The sequence below is a fragment of the Cajanus cajan genome, chromosome 10 (genome assembly GCF_000230855.2).
Source record: "Cajanus cajan strain Asha chromosome 10, NIPB_CcT2T_4, whole genome shotgun sequence".
In the NCBI taxonomy this organism is placed as follows: Eukaryota; Viridiplantae; Streptophyta; class Magnoliopsida; order Fabales; family Fabaceae; genus Cajanus; species Cajanus cajan.
The window spans coordinates 10,441,879-10,469,032 of record NC_138526.1 but is presented as its reverse complement, the minus strand read 5'-3'; the positions used below and the strand labels follow the sequence as shown (position 1 = coordinate 10,469,032).

The 27,154-nt window shown below is 33.3% G+C and overlaps 1 protein-coding gene across 1 annotated transcript in view; it reads right to left on the bottom strand.

Moving 5' to 3' along the window:
* Positions 1–27,154, bottom strand: part of LOC114915192 (uncharacterized) — a 55,307-nt gene that overhangs the window by 12,475 nt on the left and 15,678 nt on the right. The window contains exon 4 of the mRNA XM_083065791.1: positions 6,778–6,921. Coding sequence (XP_082921917.1) covers positions 6,778–6,921 — 144 coding nt within the window. The remainder of the gene's footprint in view (positions 1–6,777; positions 6,922–27,154) is intronic.

The window sequence follows — 27,154 nt, the reverse complement described above, 5'->3', positions numbered from 1 at the left end:
GAGTTTTCCTACAATAGGGTAGTCCACAAGACTACTAATCTATCCCCTTTTGAGGTTGTATATGGCTTTAATCCTCTTACCCATCTTGACTTACTACCACTCCCTGATACTACTTCTTTGTTTCACAAAGAAGGAGTATCAAGGGCTAATTTTATAAAGAAATACCATGAAAAAGACAAGAGCGAAATTGAGAAACAAACCCAAAAATATGCCAAATATAACAACAAAGGGAGGAAAAATGTGACATTTGAAGTTTGGGATTGGGTTTGGCTTCATTTGAGAAAGGATAAATTCCCTACTCAAAGGATGTCAAAACTCAACCCTAGGGAGATGGACCTTTCCAAGTTCTTCAAAAGATTAATGACAATGCATACATTTTAGATCTTCTCGCTGACTATGGAGTTAGTTCCTCATTTAATGTTTGTGATCTTACCCCTTTTCTAGGAACTAATGACATGGATGAGCTTCAAGATTTGAGGACAAATCCTTCTTAAGAAGGAGGGGATGATGAAGGGCCACCCTTAGAGCTTCATGTTGGACCCATTACTAGGTCCATGGCTAAGAGAATGGAGGAAGATGAAGGAGATACCATGCCTAGAGCCATACTCATAATGATTGTGGAGTATTGATCCATCTCCTAGGCCCATTTTGAGTAGTATAGGATTTTATTGCTTTATTTCCTTTTTTACCCTTGTATTTTGGGGTACTTTAGATAATATGAATTTATTATGTATTTTCATTTAGCCTTTGTATTATGGGGCAAATTAGTTTAGGATTTATTTTAGGGCTTAAACCTTGACTTGTAAGGTCAAAGTCCACTTTTTTCTATTTTTAGGTCAAAGGGTATTTTGGTCTTTTGGTAGGAAGGAACCTACACATCATCTAGGGTTCATTTAGGTTTCATTTGGCTTGCATTTGGGCTGCATTACACGGCCATGCAACTCTATATGCAACCTTAGATGCCTTCCCACTCCTATAAGTACCCTTAGCCTAGCACCTTGTACACACTTTGGAATATATGAATTTGAGAGAGCATTTTTGCCTCAAATCCTCTCCTTAGTTACCTGGGTCATCATGGCCTAGACCTCCCCTCTCCTCCCTTGAGTGAGTTTAGGGTTTATTGAGTGGTCTTCATCTCCACTTGGTGAAGTGAGCCAACCAAGAACCACCTAAACACATTTCCCTTCCATTTTCTCCTATTTGCCCACCATAAACACCTCACGCCCATCATCCTTATTTCTCCACCCTTGAAGGAACATCCACCATTGAGGTCATCACCTTGGCTTTGGCAAGGAACTCCTTCTCCTCTTGAACGTCATTGGTCATTCCTAGGTGGAAGGAGTCCATCAAAAACTCATAGAAGTCAACTCAAAAGTATTAAAGAACTATAATTGTCATCTGAAAAATTAATTATGAAGCATGATTGGCGAATTGACATTTACTTTAATAGTCTAAAGACAATCAAAAAGTTAAAAAAAAATAAAAATCAAAAACACAATGACTGCAAGCAATATTCAAACATTTTATGCAATAATATAAATCAGTAAAATGTAAGATATGAGAGACATAAATAAATTATTTTGATTAATTTTTATTTTATCATTTAAAAGTGGTGCACCAGTGCATTGAACCCAATTACCAATGCAGTTTGGTTTTAAAAATCCATTTTATGTAAACAATGTGGTTTGGTTTCTTTCAAATTTGTTATGGTTTTTTTTTAAGTGGTACGATTCACTTTCAAATTCAAACCGATTCATTTTTTTTTTGCACGCCTGTAATTTATTGTTAATTTTTTGGAAATACTTCACTTTTTTCATAAGTGTGCAGAAAAAGGGAAATTTAAAATTTATGAGAAATCCATGCAATTAAGTAAGCAATTAGACCCTTACAACATGCACGACAATGTTCAAGCAAAAGCATGCCCATGTCAAGAAGCACTACCATGCTTACTAACAATCATGACTATGCTTAGCAACAACCACAACTGTGGTTGGCCAACAAAGCACACCCAATCTTCTTATGAAGCATATCCATTGTCCCCTTACAATATTATGAAGCATGGGCGTGCTCCCTAAATGCACGGTCCTGCCTGGTCAACTAAGCATGCCCAGTTCATTGAAAGCATGCTTGTGCTTCGTTGTCTTGCACTTAAGCATGCCATAAGCATGGTCATGCTTCTTATATGCACAATCGTGCTTGAAAGTTCGCCTGATTTTTTTATTATTATAAAAAGGGATGTCTAGAACATAGTCTTTTTATACATTTCCAAATTTTACCTCTATTTTATCTTATATTTTCTTTATCTCATGTATTCGTTATTGAGATTTTGTAATAAGAGACTAAAGGTTAAACCCTTGGAGAAGAATTCTTTCTATCACGGTTAATTATTTTCCTTTGTTTAATGGGTTCTAGCAGTATGTCTAGCTAGTTCTTTCATTGTAGGGTTGTGATGTAATTGTTCCCTATGAACCCTCATGATGAATTTATGAATCGTTTACTTTTAATTGTCGTATTATTTTAGTATAATATTTTTTATCTTAGTTAATTAGAAGTGTATGATCAAACTCTTTTAGTTAACAGAAACTTAAAATAATTGAATTTTGAAAATTGACACAATGAAACTATTTTCTGCTTTTCTAATTTAATTAATTTATTAATTCACTTCTGCACGCATATTCTTCATTGTTAAAATAAAACTCATATAATCAATTTTGTTTTATCTTAATATAAAGACTGTTGGCTTTCTAGAATTATAGAATTGTTAATAATTTCATAAGTAAAATTGGCGATATTAGTTCATAATTTATAAATTTTATCTTAGGGAGATCGGAAACAATAAGTCACAACTCTAAGGATTTTATCTTTGAATTTTGATAACAATTTTCTAGTTGTTGTTTTCAATTTATAAATTAATATTCTCTCAATTAAATTTTGTTTCTTCAAACTGCTAAAAACCAAGATTAAGTTGATAATTGCTTGAACCAATCCGTTGGGTTCAATATCTGGACTTTTTCCATTATCACTATTGTGATAAGGTATATTTTCCTTAAGCATATTTCACATGCAACAAAGGATGCACAAACACAATTGATACAAAAAGCTTTGCCCCTTGATGTTGTCCCCAACATCTCTTTTGAAGTCTATATAATAAGAAAATTTCATGAAGATCAAGATTTAGGTTTACAAGAGCCAGAGGAAAAAAAATAGAGAAATATCAAAGTGATTTGACTACAAGAATCAAAGAAAGAAAATTCTCAAAGCGTTAAAGCATTCAAAGTCTGTAACTCATATTTTTTGAAGACATTCTAGTAAATAGTCTTTCTACTCCATGTAACCTTAGTGTTATGAGAGTCCTAAGTGATTTAAAGTGTTTGTAACCTTCTTATTCTCACTTAAGTGAGTTAAATACTTGTAAAATACTTCAACCCTATGCATTGTAAAGCTCAAAGAAGCTTGGTTAGAAAGAATACTTGGGATGTCCAACATGTGGTGTATAGCTGCCACTTTGCAAGCATAGAAAGGTGATAATACTTGGTTAAACTATATTAGTTGAGTAGTGAATATTTTTAGTGTAAGAAGAGACTAGACACAACTCATAAGCTATATATAAGGGTGGACTAGTATAATCTCTTGGAATAATTCTCTCTTTCCTACTCTTTACACACTACAAGAAAAACTGTTATTATCTATAGAATATTACCTACAAAAAATTTTCTGTAGATAATTTTTAGTTATTTACAAAATATTACCTATAGAATTTTTTCTGTAAATAATGTTTAGTTATCTACGGAATATTATCTACAAAATTTTTTCTGTAGATAATTTTTAGTTATTTACAAAATATTACCTACAAACTTTTTTCTGTAGATAATGTTTAGTTATCTACGGAATATTATCTACGAAATTTTTTCTGTAGATAATTTTTAGTTATTTACAAAATATTACCTACGAAATTTTTCTGTAGTTAATGTTTAGTTATCTACGGAATATTACCTACAGAATTTTTTCTATAGACAATGTTTAATTATTTACGAAATATTACCTACGAAATTTTTTCTGTAGATAATTTTTAGTTATCTACGAAAATTTTCAGTAAATAACATATGGTGGGTGGGTAATGAAAAAATTTAGATTACCTACGAATTTTCTGTAGATAACCTTGGGGGATGCAGGATAAAAAAATTTATGCTCTAAGTAATGTAAAGAATATTTGGTAAAAAATAATATTATTAAAATCATCATTTTAAATTTTTTATTTTTATAAATTAATGATAATAAAAAATAACATACTAATATCTGGTTTTAAATTTGATATGAAAATATTATGATATAATTAGATAAGATTTTAAATTAGTATTTTATTAATGGTTGATAATTAAAATATAAAACAAGAATAAATATATTTTTTGAATTTTATATCTTAAATTTAAGATGAATAAATATATTAAGTTAATTAATAATTTATTTAAAATGTTAAAATTTAATTTATAAAAATAATATTTTAAAAAAGAAGGGTTATAATAACACCGATGTAACTTTTACTAAGTATTACACCGTTCAATAACTTTATACTAAATGTGAATTTTCTAAATTCAACCATTAGATTGAAAGTTTTTTACTCTTAGCTCATATATACAAAATTTTATATTAATTCAAGATGATTTGATACTTCATTCTTGTAAAACAAAATTGGCGTAATATATACATTTCAAAATATACTAAAATACGAACACTTTGATTACCTTCAAGTTGTTGTTCAATTTTAACAAAATTTGATATAAACATATAAAGTGATATGAACTTTCAATCTAATAGTTGAATTTACAAAATTGACATTTAATATAAAGTTATTGAGCGGTGTAATACTTAGTAAAAGTTATACCGGTATTATTATAATCCTTATCATTTTAAAATATATAAATTATTATTTAAACTTTTAAATTTATAATAAATAATTTAAATTGTATGATTTAGGGAGATCGGAAACAATAAGTCACAACTCTTAGGATTTTATCTTTGAATTTTGATAACAATTTTCTAGTCATTGTTTTCAATTAATAAATTAATATTCTCTCAATTAAATTTTGTTTCTTCAAACTGCTAAAAACCAAGATTAAGTTGATAATTGCTTGAACCAATCCTTTGGGTTCAATATCTGGACTTTATCCATTATTACTATTGCAATAAGGTATATTTGCCTTAAGCATATTTCACATGCAACAAAGGATGCACAAACACAATTTATACAAAAAGCTTTGCCCCTTGATGTTGTCCCCAACATCTCTTTTTGAAATCTATATAATAAGAACATTTTCATGAAGATCAAGATTAGATTTACAAGAGCCAGAGAAAAAAAATATAGAGAGAATTATCAGTGTAAAGCATTCAAAGTCTGTAACTCATATTTTTAGTAGACGTTCTAGTAAATAGTCTTTCTACTCCATGTAACCTTAATGTTATAAAGTGTTTGTAACCTTCTTATTCTCAATTAAGTGAGTTAAATACTTGTAAAAAACTTCAACCCTATGCATTGTAAATCTCAAAGAAGCTTGGTTAGAAAGAATACTTGGGATGTCCAACACGTGGTGTAGCTGGCACTTTGTAAGCATAGAAAGGTGATAATACTTGGTTGAACTATTAGTTGAGTAGTAAATATTTTTAGTGTAAGAAGAGACTGGACACAACTCATAAGCTATATATATATATATAAGGGTGGACTATAGTATAATCTCTTGGCATAATTCTCTCTTTCCCTACTCTTTATATTTTCACAAGTGCTTTATTTCTTTATTGTCTAACGTATTAAACTAACATGGTTTGAAAATATTTTAAAGGGAAAAAGTTTTTAAACACACAATTTAACATCCTTCTTCTGTGTTACTACGTTTATTTCAACCCCCATTTTCATTTTCACTCTATGGCATAACATAGTGCTTCAACAAATCATGGAAATTACATATATTGAACAAAAATACTTGAAAAGTTGTGTAGTTCATTCAATCCCAATTCCTAAACGTCAACCTCAAGGACAAGGATGATTCCAAAAAATAAACATTCACTACAAGAAAAGTGTCTACCTATAAATGTTTACTATATAGGTAGAACCTCGAATACTTGTACTTACACTTGTTTGTGGTAGTTAAAACCTATAATAAAACTGTTATTATATAACTTACATAATGGACAAATAGGCTATCTGTAGGTAAATATAAAATAAGCATTTACTTATATTTTTTTTTTTAACTTTTAGTTATAGTTTATGTCCATCACTATAAGTCAATTTTCTTGTAGTGATTGTGAAGGCCCAAAACATGAGACAAGTAATTGAAAAATGTATACTCATATGAATCAGAAGTAATATCATGTTAGTTTTTATTAGTGTGATTGATAATAATAAATTAGTTCTTTGTTTTTAAAGGAAGGAAACCTTTTTTTTTTACACTATACCTTTTTTTTATTCCCCCTATCTTTCCCCTTTTTTTCTTATGCCCATCCTATCCAACGATTTCCCTAGAAGAGGTCTCCCAAATGAAAAAGGAAACTAAAAAAACTTAACATTCAAGGAAAATATCATACTAAAACATACAAAAATAAATTATTGGTGATTAATTATAAATTAACATGCAAACTCCTTGAAAATTCAGAGATAATGATTTTTAAATAAAGTAAAAAATTTTGTTTTATCTTTATTCGGCATAAACAATTATCGCTTTCCAAATACAGATAATTGAGTGACTAAACATGATAGCAAATTTAAAATTATTAAACAATAATTACCTTTATCCTTTTTTAAGATTGCCATAACGAGTGGTGATTCTTGTTTGTTTGCTCTAGGGCATTGCTGTGGAAATGGAACCATCGTATCTCTTTGCATTCGCATATCTGCAAATTGGAATTCCACACTATCGAGTGCCAATTCACCTGTTAAAAAATTAGTTAAAAGATAAAAAAGTTGTTAAATAAATTAGTTATGATAAAAAAAAAATGTGAACACCAATATAAGATATATCTTCTTTATTAATTGTTATAGATAAACAAACCTATAATTAACTAAAGGAGAATAATTGCCGAACATACCATTAATGCCTAGTGCAAAGCTAGAGACGCATAAGAACACATAATTTGGATAATGGGAAAATTAATTTTATTTTTTGTATGTACAGAAAAAGAAATAGTTTTAATAAGGAAACTATGGTTAGATATGGGAGAAAATAGAGACTTTGTTATAACAATACGGTTAACTTAGTCATCATTAAAATACACATCAGAAGTCCTCATAAACCAAACAAAATCTAAATACGTTTAAGTGAATATAAAAAGTTAGTGACTAAAAATTAGCGATACCTATAATATTATGTTAAGTCCAAAACCCTTGTGTTTTATTTATGACAAATCTGCGGAACAAGAAAATCATAAGGCTTCTATGTTAAAGTCTACATACTTTTGAGTTTTCTTAAGTGTATTCATAAAGACAAGTTCAGAAAACAAATATGACATAAACTCAGACAAATATGACATACTTAGAAAGTTGAACATAATAAAGGTGTACGCCGGTAGAAAGGTGCAATAGTTTGACACTATCAGACTTGGAAAATTATTTCATATTTTAAAATTTAAAGTAAATTTTTTATTTAATCAGTTTTATATTTTAAGATTTCTTAATTTCTTTTAATTAATGTTTTAATAGGATTAAAACAGTTATATTTTTTAATTGATTTCATTGAGTGGGTCTCTAACTTGCCACTAGTTGCACGATTTGTTGCTACATGTTCAGAGATATATTATATTGTTTTAGCTTTTATTCACTCAGCCATTTTATTGCTTTGCACGTTGGCAATATTATGGTTACACATTGTAGCTAAACCGGATGCACATAGCTACCATTACTTCTTATACATATTTATGGTTTTAAGGAAAAACACACAAAAATGAACAACAAAGATATTTTATACTAATAAACTTTGGCATGTGGGAGAGAAAGAGAACGAAAAAGGAATTGAATGAATTAACATATTAACCCCTTTTCTAGATTATATATGCTAATTATAGCTAATTATTTATGGTTACCAATATTTATATTATTATAATATATAGAAAAAAATATTTAAATGAATGAATTAAATTTATCTAATTAAAGTTTTATTCAATAAAATTAAGTTACTAGCTAGATATTACAAACCATTTTATAACAACTTAGTAAAATAAAAATCCTCATCCTATGCTCTAGATTTTTGCATTTGACTTTCTAACTGCACATCCAATTTTTCTGCATTATGAGATCTCTAATATTTGGGTTTAAAAATATTTATGGGGTTAGACATTTAATTTCATTCACATCTCACACAAACAAATCATAGAAGTGCATAATAAGTTCATACAATTATCAATACACACAACAAATTGATAAGATTTTTCATTAATAATAATCCAAATAATGCAATATGCTTATGAGAATGAGATGCGTATTTTGACAGAAAATATACTTTTAAAAATCATTTTGACTCAACATTTCATGGAGATTTTCCTTTTTGAGTGTCTAGTGAAGCTAGAGCTTAACATCACTCTGTCTAGTGATTCGGCAATGCCCCACTAAACGCGAACAAGTAGACAGTGTAGTCAGAGTGCCAGTGCACCCGGCAAGCTACTAGGGCATAGAATCAAATAAAGACTGGCCATCTATGGGATTGCCCATGCCAAAACACTCCCTAGACTAAAGGTCTATTCCCCCAGACCAGAGGTCTCATCTTACCCATTCTACTCAAACCCCATTCTAACATTGGTAGCATAAAAAAAAAATACCTCAGTCAGACTTTCACAATTATATCAAGCTCTCTCTCACTTGATCCTTTCCTTTGTCCATCTCGTATTATCAACTGTCCTTGACAGTACCCACACTAGTGGAAAAAAAGCTTTTAAAATCGATTACTTTCAACTTTTAAAACCGGTTCCCTAACAGATTTTAAAAGAGCCAATTTTAAAAGTTAACTTTTAAGATCGGTTGTTTTATAACTGATCTTAAAAGTCTTGGCTTTGTAAAAATTAAACTGAAACGGGCTGTTCCAAAATTGGAACATGCAATTCCAGGTTGTAAAAGGCCTAAAACTGTAATTTGGAACGGGTCGTTCTAGCATAGCTTGTCATGAGTTAAAACCAATCCAGAACGGGCTATTCTCATTACAGAACGGCCCGTTCTGCAATGAGAACGGGTCATTCCATATTCAAAATTTACACAGAATTAACGAAACTGAAACTAGAGACACGAGAAGAGCATGAGAATGTTACCTTGATATAGTAGTCTTGCAAAGAAAATGAGAAGCTAGAGACTTTAGATGAGAGCGTGAGAGAGTAAAAAAAGGAATGGAGGGAAAGATCAAAGAGAATGAGAATGGAGGGAAAGATAAAAGGTTTCTGACGAAACTTTTAAAATCGGTTATTTAAGAAACGATTTTGTATACTACATACAAAATCGGTTCTTAAATAACCAATTTTAAAAGTAGCACTTTTAAAATCGGTTAAATTTTGACCGATCTTAAAAGTACTTTTAAGATCGGTTAAAATTTAACCAATTTTAAAAGTGTTCACATTATTTACAAAATTGCCACCACGTGACTTTTAAGATCGGCCACCTTTTAACTGATCTTAAAACCCCGATTTTAAAACTAATTTTTGCACTAGTGCCACTATCACAAATCAATCTCTTGCCACCAATGTCTCGGATAGTAAACATAAAGAAAAGAATTCACATAAAAAGTATCATTTCAAAATTATTAAACTCATTTTTTTTCTATCAAATATCATTGATACAAAATTCATTTCTCAATTTTTTTTTTGAAATTCTTTTCTTTTCCCCCCAAAACTCTTTTAACTCAAAACCACATTATGCAATATGCAATATGCAATATGCTTTACTATTAATCTACCACTTCAAAAAACTAATCTCAATCAAACTTTTCAAATACAATTCAAACAATTTCAATAGCAACATTCAATCATAAATAATCAACCACTTCAGGATTCAACCTTAAAACATCAAATCTATCAAAAAGTACAATCAAATAACATATCAACTAACCTAAGGTTCCATCCATCAAAACTTATAATTAAAGATCAATATTTATTCTACAACTATATAGACATGAAGAAAATTAAACATCTAACGCAGAACTATTTCTCCAAGCTTGCTAGTTTTCTCCTAATTTCCTTGATTTCTTCTTTTCATACTTCTTTTTATTCCTCTTATCTTTTTCATTTCTTCCCCTTTTCTTGAAATTTTAGTTGTTTACTCCTTGTTTTCCTTCTTGGTTGTGGAAAAGATGGAGTATTTTTTGGTGTTTCTTTGGCATTGGTTTATGTCTAGTTGTTAAGGGTTGTTGGTGAGCTTTTTTCTATAGTTTCTCCTATTTATACTAGTCTCCACCTCTATTCTCCAATCTCCTAGATTTGTAGATATTTCTTGATATTTCCTAACATATTTTAATCACATAGTGATTAGTGTCCATTTCGTAGATATTTATAGGACTTTCTAGAATTTCCTTGAATTATTTAAGTATCTTAATGATTAAGTTTCCAATTTATTTAATAATGTGGTGATGAGATGTCCACTTTCTAGAGTTTTGTAGAGTTATTTAGTTATCTTAATGATTAAGTATCTAATCCATTCTAGATTTCTATTTAATCATTTGGTTATTAGATATCTACTTTGGAGAGTTTTGTAGAACTTTCTAGAACATTGTAGAATTATTAAAGTATCTTACAAATTAATTATAATTTTGAGAAACTAATATCATCATTAGAATCTTGACCATTAAAAATATAAACTTTTGTCTCTTGATCGTCTCTTAATTATGTTAATCAATATTAATTAAATAAATTAGGATTTGCTTATGTGTCATAATTTAATTGGTTGAGACTTGTATTTTAATTTCACCTAACTATACATTTTTATTAATTATTCCAAGCATATTATATTGATGATAAAATTATTTATAACCTTTTGAACATTTTTCCATAATTTTCTAGCTAAAGGTTTTAGCAAAATAATTTTTTCTAGTTAAACCCTTAGAGAATTTCTATAAATTTTAATTTAGAGATTTTCTCTCTTAACTGTATTTATTCTTAATCTACACTCAATAAATTATTATTTAAGTTACAAATTACTTAAACTTTCTTAAATTGAGTTTCTCAGATTTTACAGCATGCTCCTAACGCTGTCCGAGAAACAGTCAAATTAGATAATAAAATACATGTTATTAAATTTAGAAAATCTTGTTAGAAAATGTTACATAAATTTCATTCACAGTAACTCACGTAATATTTAATACATATATATATATAATAATTTGCTGAAACATATAGATAAATAGTTACAAAATTTAGGATGTTACAACAACAGCTTTCTTTGATAAAGTTTACATACATGGTATATATATAGAGGGTAAAATGAATAAAGGAAGAAAGAGAAATAATAAAATAGTAACCGAATGCGTAATAGAATGATTGTTGCATGCATGTACGAGACGTGGGTGACGCGGAAGCGAGAATTATGGAGAGAAACGAGAAATTTCTTAAGATCCCCCCGCTAGCTGGGAATAGATATCAGACATTCCCAACTTGGAACTCAACTCTTTTAAATGAGAAGGAGACAATGCTTTTGTATATAAGTTAGCTAGTTGAGAAGATGATGAAACCAGTAACAATTTGAGTAAGCCATAGGCAACTTTCTATCGAACAAGATGACAATTTATCTCAATGTGTTTTGTGCGCTACCTGAAACACTTGGTTGCAAGCTATTTGTAACGCTGATTATTTTTTGCAATAAAGAAGAGTAGGACGAATGAAAGGGAGGCAAAATTCTTCTAAAAAGATAAGTGAACCATTGAATTTTTCATGTGGTGGAAGTAAGAGCTATATATTTTTCTTTTGAGGAGCTGTAGGAGACAGTAGCTTGTTTCTTGGATTTCCACAAGATGAGTGAGTGTCCAAGATAAACTGAGAACCCTGTGATGGAGCGACGTAAGTCCATGCAACCTGCCTAGTCGGAATCACTGAAAGATTTTAGTTGAAGAGAGTTGTTAGCAGAAAGAAAAATACCACGACCGGAAGCTTGCTTCAAGTAGCGAAGTATACAAAAGGCAGATTTTTGATGAGAGGTGGTAGGTTTAGAAGCAAATTGACTTAGGTGTTGTACTGCGTGAGTAATATCAGGATGAATGTTAGTGAGGTAGATTAAGCACCAAATCAACTGGTGATATGCAGATGGATCAATCAAAGGTGTTCCAGTATCAAAAGATAAACCTGCTTTATAATCCATTGGGGTGGAAGATGGACAACATGCTAGTATGCCTATGTTAGAGAGAATATCAAGTGTATACTTGCGTTGACTTAGGTGAATGCTAGTACTGTTTCTAGCAACCTCAAGACCAAGAAAATAAGTCAAGTCTCCAAGATCCTTTATTCTGAATGTTTGGTTGAGAAGATTCGTAATGTTGTATTTTAGTAATATCATTCCCAGCAAAGACAATATCATTGACATAGACCAAGAGGGCTGTGTAGGCAGAATTTGTAAACTTCAGAAATAAAGAGTTATCTACAGATGAGTGGTTAAACCCGTGTGTCATGAGAAAGGTGGAACGACAAGCATACCACTGCCGACTTGCTTGTTTAAGTCCATATAAAAAATGATTCAATTTGCCAACTTGACCTGGTTTAGTGGTGGTTAAACCAGGAGGAAGATGCATGTATACCTCCTCGTTAAGATCTCCATGCAAAAAAGCATTATTTATGTCTAACTGTTTGAGGAACCAATTGTGAATGGCAACTAAAGAGAGAAGAAGACGCACAATAGTCAACTTAGCAACTGGAGCAAAAGTATCAACAAAATCAAGGCCTTCAAGTTGTGTGTAGCATTTAGCTACAAGACGTGCCTTGTGTCGTTCCATTGATCCATCAACATTGTGTTTAACTTTGTAGATCCATTTACAACCAATGGTAGTTTTTTTGGGAGGTAAGGATGTAACAGTCTAGGTATTATTGGCTTCCAAGGCAGTGATCTCATCTGTCATAGCTTTAATCCAACAGTCACTTTTAGAAGCTTCAACATAAGATTTGGGTTCGGTGATGAGAGAAATGGACATAACAAAATGACTGAAACAATGAGATAAGCGATTATATGAAATGAAAGATTCTAAAGGATAGCGAATACCTGGAGATGATGATGGTCCAATTGACGTAAAAGTCACATGGTAATCACATAGATATGAGGGTGGGTGTCGTGAACGAGTAGGGTGACTAGGAATAGGGGATGAAGTTGTAGATTCTAGTGAAGAAATTGAATGAGAAGGTTGAGAAGAGGGTGTAGGATGATGAAAATTGTAGTCGTCAATCAAGGGTTGTTTGTGGAAGATATAGGGAGAGAAGGAGTGGATGACACAGATTGAGCATCTTGAGAGAAATAAGGAAAATGGTTTTCATAAAAAATAACATTTCGAGATACTTAAATGCTGCGAGTATTAAGATTGAAGGTAAGATATCCTTTGGTGTGTGGTTGAAAACCAAGAAAAACACAAGGACTAGCTTTGGGATCCAGCTTTTTACAATGAGCTTTGAGTGTGCTAACATAACAAAGACACCCAAAAACACGAAGGGTGGTAAAGTCCCAAGGTTTGCAATACAATTTTTCAAAAGGTGACATATGTTGTAAGAATGGTGTATGAATGCAATTAATAATGTATGCAACATGTATAAGGGCAAAGTTCCAAAACATAGAAGGTAGTTTGAATTGAAAAAGAAGTGTTCGGGTGACATTCAACAAATGCTGATGTTTTCTTTCAACAATCCCATTTTGTTCAAGAGTTTCAATGCACTTGGTTTGATGAATAATACCTTTTGATTCAATAGTTATTCATGGAAAATTCAAACTCATTATTCTTATAACTTTAACCCGATTTTCAAATTGGTTTTCAATGTGAGAAATGAAATTAGTAACACAGTTACGTGTATTAGCTTTGTTTGCCATAAGAAAAACCCATGTGTATCATGTATGATCGTCGACTATGGTTAGAAAATAACGATGACCATGCATATATGTTTTTGAGAAGGGACCCCAGATGTCAATGTGAAGTAAAGCAAAAGATTGGGACACATGAGAGTGACTTAAAGGAAATGGTAGTTTCTTTTGTTTAGCATGATGACAAGTGTTACACGTGAAATGTTTGTTTCTATATAAACATGGATAATATTGTTTCATAGAATGTAATTTGTCATATGGCAAGTGTCCCATGCGAAAGTGCCACAAATCTATGTTTTGGATGCTCCATTCAGGATTATATATAGTTGACAGGATTGAAGGTTGAACAACAGTAGTCATCATGGTGTGGAGACCAACTTCCTCATCAACTGTACCAATTGTAACACCCCAAATTTTCTACTAATACAATATTAATTATTATTTATTTTTATATTTATGAAAATTATTTTCTTATAGGTATTTTAGTTAATTAAAGGGGTTTTATAGAATATTGTAAAGGTTTGTAATAATTCAAATTATTTATGACTTTTTTTTTCTATTTTTTTAGGCCGGAACGGGCTGTTCCAAAAGTGGAATGGGTCGTTCCAAACAATGTAAGTAAACTATTTTTGATGTAGTAGAACGAGCCGTTCCAAAGTAGTAAAGAAGCCCATTTGGTTATTCCAAAACAGGTCGTTCCCAAAGTGAAACGGGCCGTTCCAAGATTCTAAAATTGCCTAAAAACCTTAGTTGGAAACGGGTCATTCCAACTATGGTCAATAAGTGTTAACATGGGCCCCAAAACTGGCTGTTCTAATTTTAGAACGGGCCGTTCTAGTTGAAAATTTTACATATATTCGAAGGGTCCAGAACGGGCCGTTCCGAATCTAGAACAGGTCATTCCGGGTACCACTCAATGCCTATAAATAGGAGACATGGGGTGAAAAAAATTATAACTGACTGAGAAGGTAAAATCTTAGAGAGAGAAAGAGAAAGAGAGAGAGAGAGAGAGAGAGAGAGAGAAATAAAGAAAGAGAGAGTCTAGAGGAAGAGAGTAACAAGGTCCTGCTCAAGTTTCAGCTCCTACTTATCCAGGTAAGGGGGGAGTGAGAAATCTCGCTCGAGGGTGTGGAAATAATTGTTGGATAGTCTGATTGTCGGATTGGCCCCCAATCCCTTGCCTGTTGCATGCTTCTTTGAAAATGCAAAGTATTAGTGTGTTCTGTTTTATTTTCTATTTGTTCTACCTTGTTCCTTGTTGGAAGTAATGAATGAATATGTAATTAATGTTAAAAATAAATAAGTTTTAATATGACTAAGAATGCTCTCTGTGGATTCCTGTGCAGACCTTATGAAGAATAATTATGACATGACTATGTGGAATATGCACAAATGACATGAGACATAAGAATGGACTATTGAGACAAGTTATGATTATGAGAATATAAAAAATGATGACATGATGTACTAAATGAAATTTTGTAATAAGTCAAATGTTGAGTCAATGAAATAATGAATGTATGACATGCATCATATACATATATAACTCCAGGTGTGCCGCTGAGGCCGCATACCAGTGATGTAACCAGCTAACAAGGTGTACCTTAAGGTCACCAGTGATGTAACCAGGTGTACCTTAGGGTCACCAGTGATGTAACAAGCTAACAAGGTGTACCTTAGGGTCACCAGTAATGTAACCAGGTATACCATAGGGTCACCAGTGATGTAACAAGCTAACAAGGTGTACCTTAGGGTCACCAGTGATGTAACCAGGTGTTTCTTAGGGTCACTAGTGATGAAATGTGAAACTTCCGTATGGCGCCACATACATGCATTTATGATTCGAGTCTATGACATCATTGCATGATAAATGAGTGTATATGTGATATTGATTATGTATATGTATTGTTTACATGTGACTTATATTTATTGTGTGTGTGCTATCTAACCTTTATTTGCACCTGAAACTAAGTGACATATTTCTCACTCCCTTGTTGTTCTTGTATATGTTTAAATTTTGAATGTTCTTGATAAAAGATCAAAATGTGGATCTTTGTCATATTATTTTTTTATTACATGATTTGAAAGTTATAAATTAATTCCTAACTAGGAGGCGCTGCCACCTTTGCTGGAATTAATCTATATTTTCCTTTATATGATTTCTTGAGTTTTGATACTTACATGTTGAATTTTTATGATTTATGAGTTATGAATGTGAATCTTCTACCTTATGATATTTGAGACATTTGTTTTATTCATGAAAGATGTTATCAAACAATGAAAGATTTTATTTACTAAAAAAGAAAAAAAAATTTATTGTTTACATTTATTGTGTATTAATGTTGGGGTAGAGGGTGTCACATTTAGTGGTATCAGAGCAGGTTGATCCAATCGACCGTGAGTTATGAGTTTACTATGCTTGTTTGGTAAATGAATGAAGGACTGAATTGATTGTGGGACTTATTGATATGCTAGTATGATGATTGATGTCTAGTAATTATACTATTTTCTTAGATTATGGCCGGTAGAAATGATCGTACGATTGCTGATGCTCTTCAAGCATTAGCACAAGCTATGAATAATAACAATAGGGCTGAAGTAGCTCCTAACTGGTTGGAGCAATTTCAGCAAAATCACCCACCTACCTTTAAAGGAGGATATGACCAAGATGCTGCTATGAATTGGCTAATGGAGATCGAGAAGATCTTCAACGTTATGGATTGTCCCCTCGCTTAGAAGGTGAAGTTGGCCACCTTTATGTTGACTGTTGATGCTCACTTTTGGTAGGAAGGAGCACTTCGAAGGATCATTGATGGAGGAGTGAACTTGAATTGGGATAACTTCAAGAAGGTCTTTCTTGAGAAGTATTTCCCGGATGATGTGAGGAGTCAGAAAGAAATGGAATTCCTTGAGCTGAATCAATGGAACAACATAGTGGCAGAATATGCTGCCAAATTTGATGCTTTGGTCCGTTATTCTACACACTACCATGGTGAGGGTGGTGAAAGGGCTAAATGCATAAAATTTGTAAATGGTTTGCATCTTGAAGTGAAAACTACAATCAACTATCAGGAAATATATCACTTTCCCACTCTGGTCAATAAGTGCAGCATTTATGATCGTGATAATCGTGCTCGTGCTGCTTTCTATAAAGGAGTTAGAGGTCCTATCCGTGCTGTGAGTTCTAGTACTTCGGGTGGGAATAAGCCTTACTCCGCTCCTACTAGATTTCAAGGGAGTGAAGCTATTGCTAATGGAAGCAAGTCATTTACTAGAGGATCCACTGTTAGTGCTACTTGAAGTGTTGGAGGGTCTGTGTCCACTCCTTCAGGAAGATGTGGGAAGTGTGGACGTATTGGTCCTAATCAGTCTGAGTGTCGTGACAGGGAAGTTACCTGCTTCAACTACAATGGTAAAGATCACATCAGCACCCAATGTCCTGAACCTCCAAGAACACGTGTTATTGGATCGGGTTCGTAAATTGAGCGTCCAAAGACTGTAGGGAGAGTATTTGTTCTTAGTGGTGCTGAAGTTACTCGGTCAGAAAATTTGATACAAGGTACTTGTTTCATAGCTGAGACTCTTTTTGTTGTACTATTTGATTCTGGTGCAACTCATTCCTTTATTTCTGTCTCTTGTGTCCAAAAATTGAATTTGCCTGTGTCTGTTAGATTTTGATTTAGTTTTTGAAACCCCTACTAATGGTCCTGTGACACATCCCTAGTGTGTTTGAAATGTCCTTTGACAATTTCGGATAAGAAGTTTCTAGTTGACTTAATTTGTTTGCCTCTTAGTCAATTAGATGTAATTCTTGGTATGGATTGATTATCTTCCCACCATGTCCTTTTAAACTGCTTTGATAAATCTATTTCCCTTGGTGAATGTAAGAGTACAGAATTTCTTAGTGCTGCCAACATTAAAACTTGTTTAAAAGAAAATGAAAGAGTGTACATGATGTTCGCTTCCTTAACACTTGAGACTGATAGTAAGCTAGATGAGATTCCCTTATTGAGAGAATTTTCAAAAGTATTCCCTAAGGATGTGTCTAGTTTACCACCTGAGAGAGAGATTGAGTTTAGCATAGACTTAGTACCAGGTACCTCACCCATATCTATAGCACCCTATAGGATGTCCCTTAAAGAGTTAGTTGAGCTTAAGAAACAAATAGAGGAACTGCAAGGGAAACAATTCATTAGGCCTAGTGTCTCGCCTTGGGGAGCGTCTGTTTTATTGGTTAAGAAGAAAGATGGGAGCATGAGGTTGTGCGTAGACTATAGGCAACTAAATAAAGTGACCATTAAGAATAAGTATCCATTTCCTAGGATAGATGACCTTATGGATCAACTAGTTAGAGCTTGTGTGTTCAGTAAGATAGATCTAAGGTCAGGATACCATCATATTAGAGTGAGAGCTTGGGATGTTCCTAAGACTGCCTTTAGGACCCGTTATGGGCACTATGAGTATCTAGTTATGCCTTTTGGTGTGACTAATGCACCTGGTGTTTTTATGGACTACATGAATAGGATCCTTCACCCTTACTTGGATAGATTTGTAGTGGTCTTCATAGATGCTATCCTAGTGTATTCTAAGACTAGGGAGGAGCATGTTGAGCACCTTAGGATCGTTCTTCAAACCCTTAAGGAGAAGTAGTTGTATGCTAAATTGTCAAAATGTGAATTTTGGTTGGATAGTGTGAACTTTCTAGGACACGTGATATCCAAGGGTGGGATAGCTGTAGATCCTGCTAAGGTAGAAGTTGTGTTAGAGTGGAGTACTCCTAAATCAGTATTTAAGATTAGGAGTTTCTTAGGACTAGCCAATTATTATAGAAGGTTTATAGAGGATTTCTCTAGGCCAGCTCTTCCTTTGACTAAACTGACGAAAGCTTTCAAGAGCTTAAGAGAAGATTAACTAGTGCCCCTGTGTTAGTGTTACTTGATCCTAGTAAGACTTTTGAGGTATTTTGTGATGCTTCTAAATTGGGTTTAGGAGGAGTGCTTATGTAGAAAGGCAAGGTAGTAGCCTATGCTTCTAGACAACTTAAAATTCATGAGCAAAACTATCCTACCCATGACCTTGAGTTAGCTGCAATAGTATTTGTACTTAAGTTGTGGAGACATTACTTGTTTGGGTCTAGATTTGAGGATTTTAGTGATCATAAAAGCCTTAAGTACTTGTTTGACCAAAAGGAATTGAATATGAGGCAGAGGAGATGGTTAGAGTTCCTTAAGGATTATGACTTTCAATTGAATTATCACCCCGGAAAGGCTAATGTTGTAGCTGACACTTTAAGTAGAAAATATTTGAGAGTGTCTTCTTTGATGATTAGGGAATTGCATATGGTTGAGGAGTTTAGGGATATGAGCTTAGGGTGTGAGTTGACCTTTAAGAGTATTAAGTTGAGAGCTTTGAGAGTGACTAATAGCTTGATAGAGCAGATTAGAGAAGGTCAGAAGATAAATCCTTTCTTATTGAGTCAAGTAGAGAACTTGAATCAAGGTATGGAGAGTGAGTTTAGATTTGGAGTGGATGGAGTCTTGAGATTTAAGGATAGGTTGTGCATTCCTAGTGTGCCAAAGCTTAAGAGAGCAATCCTAAAGAAAAGTCATAAGAGTATCCTTAGTATCCATCCAGGAGCCACTAAGATGTACCATGACCGTAAGAAGATGTTTTGGTGGCCTAAGATGAAGAGGGAAGTGGAGGAATTTGTGTATGCCTGCTTAGTATGTCAGAAAGCTAAAGTAGAACACCAAAAACCTTCATGTCTGATGTAACTTTTAGATGTGCTTGTGTGGAAATGGGATAACATCTTTATGGATTTTGTAGTTGGGTTACCTAAGACTGTGAAGAACTTAGATGCTATATGGGTCATCGTGGATAGATTGACTAAGTCTGCCCATTTTATTCCCATTAATATTAGGTACCCTTTGGAGAGGTTAACCAAGTTGTACATCAGTGAGATCGTAAGGTTGCATGGAGTTCCTACTAGTATAGTGTCTGATAGAGATCCTAGGTTCACCTCTAGATTTTGGGAGAGTTTGCATAAGGCTTTAGGCACCAAGCTTAGATTGAGTTCAGCCTACCATTCCCAAACAGATGGCCAAACTGAGAGAACCATACAGTCTTTGGAAGATTTGTTGAAGGCTTGCATCTTTGAACATGGGGGTAGTTGGGATAGTTTCCTACCTTTGATAGAGTTTACCTACAATAATAGCTACCATTCCAGTATTGAGATGACACCCTATGAGGCTTTGTATGGAAGGAGATGTACAACACCTTTATGTTGGCCAGAACTTGGAGAGAATGCCATGTTAGGACCTGAGATAGTTCAAGAAACTACTGAACAGGTTAAGATGATCCAAGAGAGGATTAGAGCAACCCAGAGTAGGCAAAAGAGTTATAATGACAAGAGGAGAAAAGACCTTGAGTTTAAAGAAGGTGATCATGTATTCCTTAAAGTCACTCCTTGGACAGGAGTAGGCAGAGCACTGAAATCTCGTAAGCTTACTCCACGTTTCATCGATCCCTATCAAATTCTTAAAAGGATTGGTGAAGTAGCCTATCAAATTGCCTTGCCTCCATCTCTTTCAAATCTCCATAGTGTCTTTCATGTTTCCCAACTCAGAAAGTATATCCATGATCCTTCCCATATCATTGAGTCTGACAACATTCAATTGAAGGATAATCTCACCTATGAAATGGTTCCTTTAAGGATTGATGACACGAGGGTGAAACAACTGAGAGGAAAGGAAATCCCTTTGCTTAAGGTCATTTGGGGAGGAAATTTTGAAGAAAGTGCTACATGGAAATTAGAAAGCAAGATGCGATAAGCTTATCCATTTCTGTTTTCAAGTAAATTTTAGGGACGAAATTTCTAAAAGGAGGGGAGAATTGTAACACCCCAAATTTTCTACTAATACAATATTAATTATTATTTATTTTAATATTTATAAAAATTATTTTCTTATAGTTATTTTAGTTAATTAAAGGGGTTTTATAGAATATTGTAAAGGTTTGTAATAATTTAAATTATTTATGAAATTTTTTTTCTATTGTTTTTTAGGCAGGAACGGGCTGTTCCAAAAGTGGAACAGGCCGTTCCAAACAATGTAAGTAAACTATTTTTAATGTAGCAGAATGAGTCGTTCTAAAAGTGGAATGGGCTATTCCAAAGTAGTAAAGAAGCCCATTTGGGTTATTCCAGAACGGGCCGTTCACAAAGTGAAACGGGCCGTTCCAAGATTCTAAAATTGCCTAAAAACCTTAGTTGGAAATGGGTCATTCCAACTATGGTCAATAAGTGTTAAAATGGACCCCAGAACGGGCCGTTCTGATTTTTTGAAAACGGGCCGTTCTGATTTTAGAACGGGTCGTTCCAGTTGAAAATTTTACATATATTCGAAGGGTCCAGAATGGGCCGTTCTGAATCCAGAACAGGTCGTTCCGGGTACCACTGAATGCCTATAAATAGGAGGCATGGGGTGAAAAGAAAATTATAAATGAGTGAGAAGGTAAAATCTTAGAGAGAGAAAGAGAAAGAGAGAGGGAGAGAAAGAAAGAAAAAAAGAAAGAGTCCAGAGGAAGAGAATAACAAGGTCTTGCTCAAGTTTTAGCTCTTGCTTATCCAGGTATGAGGGGAGTGAGAAACCTCGCTCGGGGGTGTGAGAATAATTGTTGGATAGTTTGATTGTCAGATTGGCTCCCAATCCCTTGCCTGTTGCATGCTTCTAGGAACATGCAACGTATTAATGTATTGTGTTTTATTTTCTATTTGCTCTACTTTGTTCCTTGTTGGAAGTAATAAATGAATATGTAATTAATGTTAAAAATAAATAAGTTTTAATATGAATAAGAATGCTCTCTGTGGATTCCTGTGCGGAAATTATGAGGAATAATTATGACATGACCATGTGAAATATGCACAAATGACATGAGACATAAGAATGGACTATTGAGACAAGCTGTGATTATGAGAATATGAAAAATGATGACATGATGTACTAAATGAAATTATGTAATATGTCAAATGTTGAGTCAATTAAATAATGAATGTATGGCATGCATCATATGCACATATAACTCCAGGTGTGCCACTTATGCCGTATACCAGTGATGTACTAAGATATTTTAGGTGTACGTACCGTAGGGTCAACAATGATGAAATATGCTAACAAGGTGTACCTTAGGGTCACCCACGATGTAGCATGCTAACAAGGTGTACCTTAGGGTCACCCACGACGTAACATGCTAACAAGGTGTACCTTAGGGTCACCCACGACGTAACATGCTAACAAGGTGTACCTTAGGGTCACCAGTGATGTAACAAGCTATGAGAAATGTGAAACTTCTATATGGCGCCACATGCATGCATTTATGAGTCGAGTCCATGACATCATAGCATGATAAATAAGTATATATGTGATATTGATTATGTATGTGTATTGTTTATATGTGACTTATATTTGTTGTGTGTGTGCTATCTAACCTTTATTTCTACACCTGAAACTGAGTGAGATGTTTCTCACTCCCTTATTATTCTTGTATATGTTTAAATTATGTTGTAGGTGATCATCATCATGAGGATGTTGGTGATGAGGCTTAAGGCTTCAGCTGGGCATGCTCTGATAGGATGTGACATCGGCCATAGCTAGGCTTAGTTTAGGATGTTATTGTTTTAAAAGCCTTAGTTTCCTTTTCTTTTGTAATTTTGAATGCTCTTGATAAAAGACCAAAATGTGCAACTTTGTCATATTATTTTTATTACATGATTTGGAAGTTATAAATTAATTCCTAACTAGGAGGCACTGCCACCTTTGCTGGAATTAATCTATATTTTCCTTTATATGATTTCTTGAATTTTGATACTTACATGTTAACTTTCTATGATTTATGAGTTACGAATGTGAATCTTCTACCTTATGATATTTAAGACAATTGTTTTATCCATAAAAGATGTTGTCAACTATGAAATATTTTATTTACTCAAAAAGAAAAAAAATTATCGTTTACATTTATTGTGTATTAATGTTGGGGTAGAGGGTGTCACACCAATCTTCTCTTTGGTGTTCACGTCCTGAATAATACAATGTGTGGAATAAAATATAAGTTGCACATCGAGAGAAGAAACAAGCTTAGAAATGGAAATCAAGTTGTATTTAAAATCTGGTACAAAAAAAAACATTAGTTAGATAGAAGGTGTCAGTGAATTTTACTACACTAGCATGAGTGGCAATAACTTGTTGACCTATAGGTAGCTTGATAGTAATGGGATTAATAGAATGATATGTGAAGAAATTTGAAAGTGATGAAGAGACATGATCAGTGACCCTTGAGTCGATGACCTAAGAGGTGGAGATTTTTGTGTTGATAAGAGTAGATAATACTGTACCTGGAGGTGGTGAGGGTTGTGTGGAACATGATGAAACAGAGTTAATGTGGTTGGTGTGAGGGGAAGGTGAAGCTGAGCTGTCATTGGTGCACTGTTGTATTACACCCATCAAGACTTGATACTACTGAGGAGTGAAGTGATAATCCTTGGTGGTAGTGGCTTGTTGTTGATCATTGATTTTACATTCATCAGTCATTGTGCTGTTAACAATAGAGGTCTTACTATTGGAGGTTTTGTAACTTGGAGGAAACCCATGCTTACGGTAGCACACTTCTACAATATGTCGATTTCTCCCACAATGAGTACAGATTTTGACAGACCGATTAGATATTCCTCTATTATTTTTATTTTCATGATTAGAAGGAAAGTCATGCTTTCGATAACACACACTTTCTGCATCCTGTTTACCACAATAAGTGTACGTAATAGAAGAGGCAGTATTGATAATGGTAGTTTTTGTAATAGTATTGCAACAAAATTGGATCCCAAAAGTTGTCGTTCCTACTGCACAACATGTGAGAAGATCTTGGAAATAGGTGGGATGGTATCCATGAGAAGAGCATGGGATCTGACATTGCTGTATTATATTGTTCATTTAATCCATGCAAGAATTGCATCGCTTGGTCTTCTCACTTCCTTTGCACAATGGTGGGAATAACATTACACGAACATTTCTGGGTGCATGAACACGTAGGATCTACTATGCAATTTTCTAACTCATCCCAAATAATTCTGAGCTTTGTGAAAATCTCAGTAATGGAAAGATCTCCTTGCTGCATGGTGGAAGCTTCGTGCTGCAAATCTGAAATACGAAGTAGATCACTTTGGGAGTACCTTGATTCAAGATCATTCCAAATTTAATCTCCTTTGTCCATCTAGAGAATAATCTAACGAATAGGAGGAAAAACTGAGTGTATAAGCCATGTGACAACCATATTGTTACATCGTCTCAAAGTAAGATAAGTAACGTCTGATTTTGGTGGTTGTAGAGCACTTCCATCTACGAACTCCATTTTTTTTTGGCACTGAGGGTCATAAGTATGGATCTACTCCATGAGTGGTAATTTGTTGAATCAAGAACAGGTGATACAAGTGTTGTAGTTGGGTTCTCGCTAGGATGAAGATAAAGAAAACTATGAAAAGGCGTTGAATGAGAATCCTCCTCCATGATAACTTGAGAAGGTAAAAAAACACGCAGTAGAACTTTTCAATGGAAGAGCTTTGATACCATAATAAACTTTGGCATGTGGGAGAGAGAAAGAGAACAAAAAGGAATTGAATGAATCAACAACAACCTACTTTGATAAAGTTTACATACGTGGTATATATATAGACGGTAAAAGGAATAAAGGAACAAAGATATATAATAAAATAGTAATAGAATGCGTAACAGAATGATTGTTGCATGCGTACGAGACGTGGGTGACGCGAAAGCAAGAATTGCGAAGAGAAATGAGAAATCTGTTAAGATATACCAGAAAATATTCTCCCCTTTTATGAGATATATTTTTAATATTATTATAAAAGTGTTTTGTGTTTTGGAGTGATGTTATTTGTTTTAAAGATCCTTTGTTGCACATGATTGATTTAATGAATTGTCGTATCTTAGGAGAGGGGCACATTGCAAATTAATCTATACCAATACAATGGAACATTTTCTTTTTAAGGATGGCGCCTAGTGTGCTTCAACCCAAACTTCTCTAAACTATTATTCTTATTTATTTTAATTTTTGTTATTTTAATTTATTATTTTTTGAAGTTAATTTATGTTGATCTTAACATAATTCATTAATAAATAATATATTTTTTATTACTCATTTCCGTGGTCGACATTTAGAGTTGCACCATCACAAAGGTACACCAAAAGAACACCAACAAAAAGATGCAACAATTTGATACCATGAGAGTTGTACTACCAAAATGATGCATCAAAACGATATCATAAAGATGTACACATTGTAAGATGCACAATATAAAAAGGTTAAACCGTACACATTAGAATGGTGCACAGATCATAAAATTACGGTCAAAATGACATTATCAAAAAGGTGAGACACACCACCAACAAGGCACCGGTGTGCATTATAATGACACTAACAAAATGGTGTATTAAAAAAATTGTAACACCTTAGTTTATCATAATTAAAAATAAAACAAAAAGATTTAAGTCAAATAAGATGTTTTGGGATTTTAAGGAGTTCTTAAATACGTTTCATAATTAAAAGGCTCTTTAGAAAATAAAAAAGGTTTTAATAAATAGAATTTTTTTTAAAAACATTAAGCTTTTGTCCTTGTAAGCTTAATATGCTCTCTTTTTAAAAATGAGTCTTTTAAGTTAAATCTAATTCATTCCTTTCTATTTTGTCGTGTTTGAATCCTATTATCTCTCAATACTATGATCCCAGAGAAGAACTTTGAGGAGGCCAATGCTCACTGACACCTTTACTTTTGGATTTTTTTATTTCCAGGTAAAGGGGAATCTATAAACTTCTTAGAATTAATGCCTCAACAATTGTATTTCACGAAACTTCACATGATGACACTTCACACAACTTCTCATTAGTTAGAACCCTTCATCGATTAGAACTCTTTGTGAGTAGACCTTTTTTGAGATGTCCAACCTCCTTTAAGATCATCAACTATCCCACAAACCAACACAAGACATTTTAGTGTGTTTTCTCATCACTCACACTTTCTGGTAAACTTTCTAGATGGTCATCCATCCCTAAATCGCTCCAAGTTAAGCACGCATAACTATGAACTTCTTAAGTGATGAACTATCTAAAAGTAGATGCATCTTGTTGGTATATGTATCACTAAGTAATTGTTTTAAATTATTCTCAACTGAATAGTTTCACATCTGTACAAATCTTTGGGACTCACTCATTCTGGTGTGTATTTGGGCTGTGATAGAGTGAGTTATCTCACTCATGGGTGTAGAAACTATGTGGATAAAGGAGTTGGGCCTAGATTCTATTGATTGGCATATGATTTTTTTTATTTATGTGATTTTGCTGAATGGGTTGTGAATAGCCGAAAGCATACCTTAACTATTGTATTGGTAGATTGAACTAGTTGTGTTATTTTATTGGAATGTTTTGAGTTTTGATAATTGGGGTTCATAAAGTGATGACCATGAATAATTTATTTGAATACTTGTTTGATTTAATTGATTGAATTTTGTGAAGTTCTATTATCTTGGATTATGTTTTGATAATTGATATATGAATGATTTAACTATGGTATTGGATTGAATACAGTTTGTGATAGATTAGGATTTTGAGAGAGGATTAAATGGTGAACTTATCAAGTGTAATTGAGTGTTTAATTGAATAAAATGAGAATGATTAAGAAGATTAAACTTATGAAACATAATTCGAGATAATGGAATGGATTAGAACTTTAGAGGACCATAAGAAGACTTACCTTGTTACATCATGAGTGACGACCCTAAGGTACACCTTGTTAGCTTGTTACATGGTTGGTGACCCTAAGGTGCACCTTGTTACATCATGAGTGATCCTAAGGTGCACCTTGTTACATCATGAGTGACCCTAAGGTACATCTTGTTAGCTTGTTACATCATGAGTGACCCTAAGATACACCTTGTTACATCATGAGTGACCCTAAGGTACATCTTGTTAGCTTGTTACATCATGAGTGACCCTAAGATACACCTTGTTACCTTGTTACATCGTTGGTGATCCTAAGGTACACCTTGTTAGCTTGTTACATCATGAGTGATCCTAAGGTACACCTTG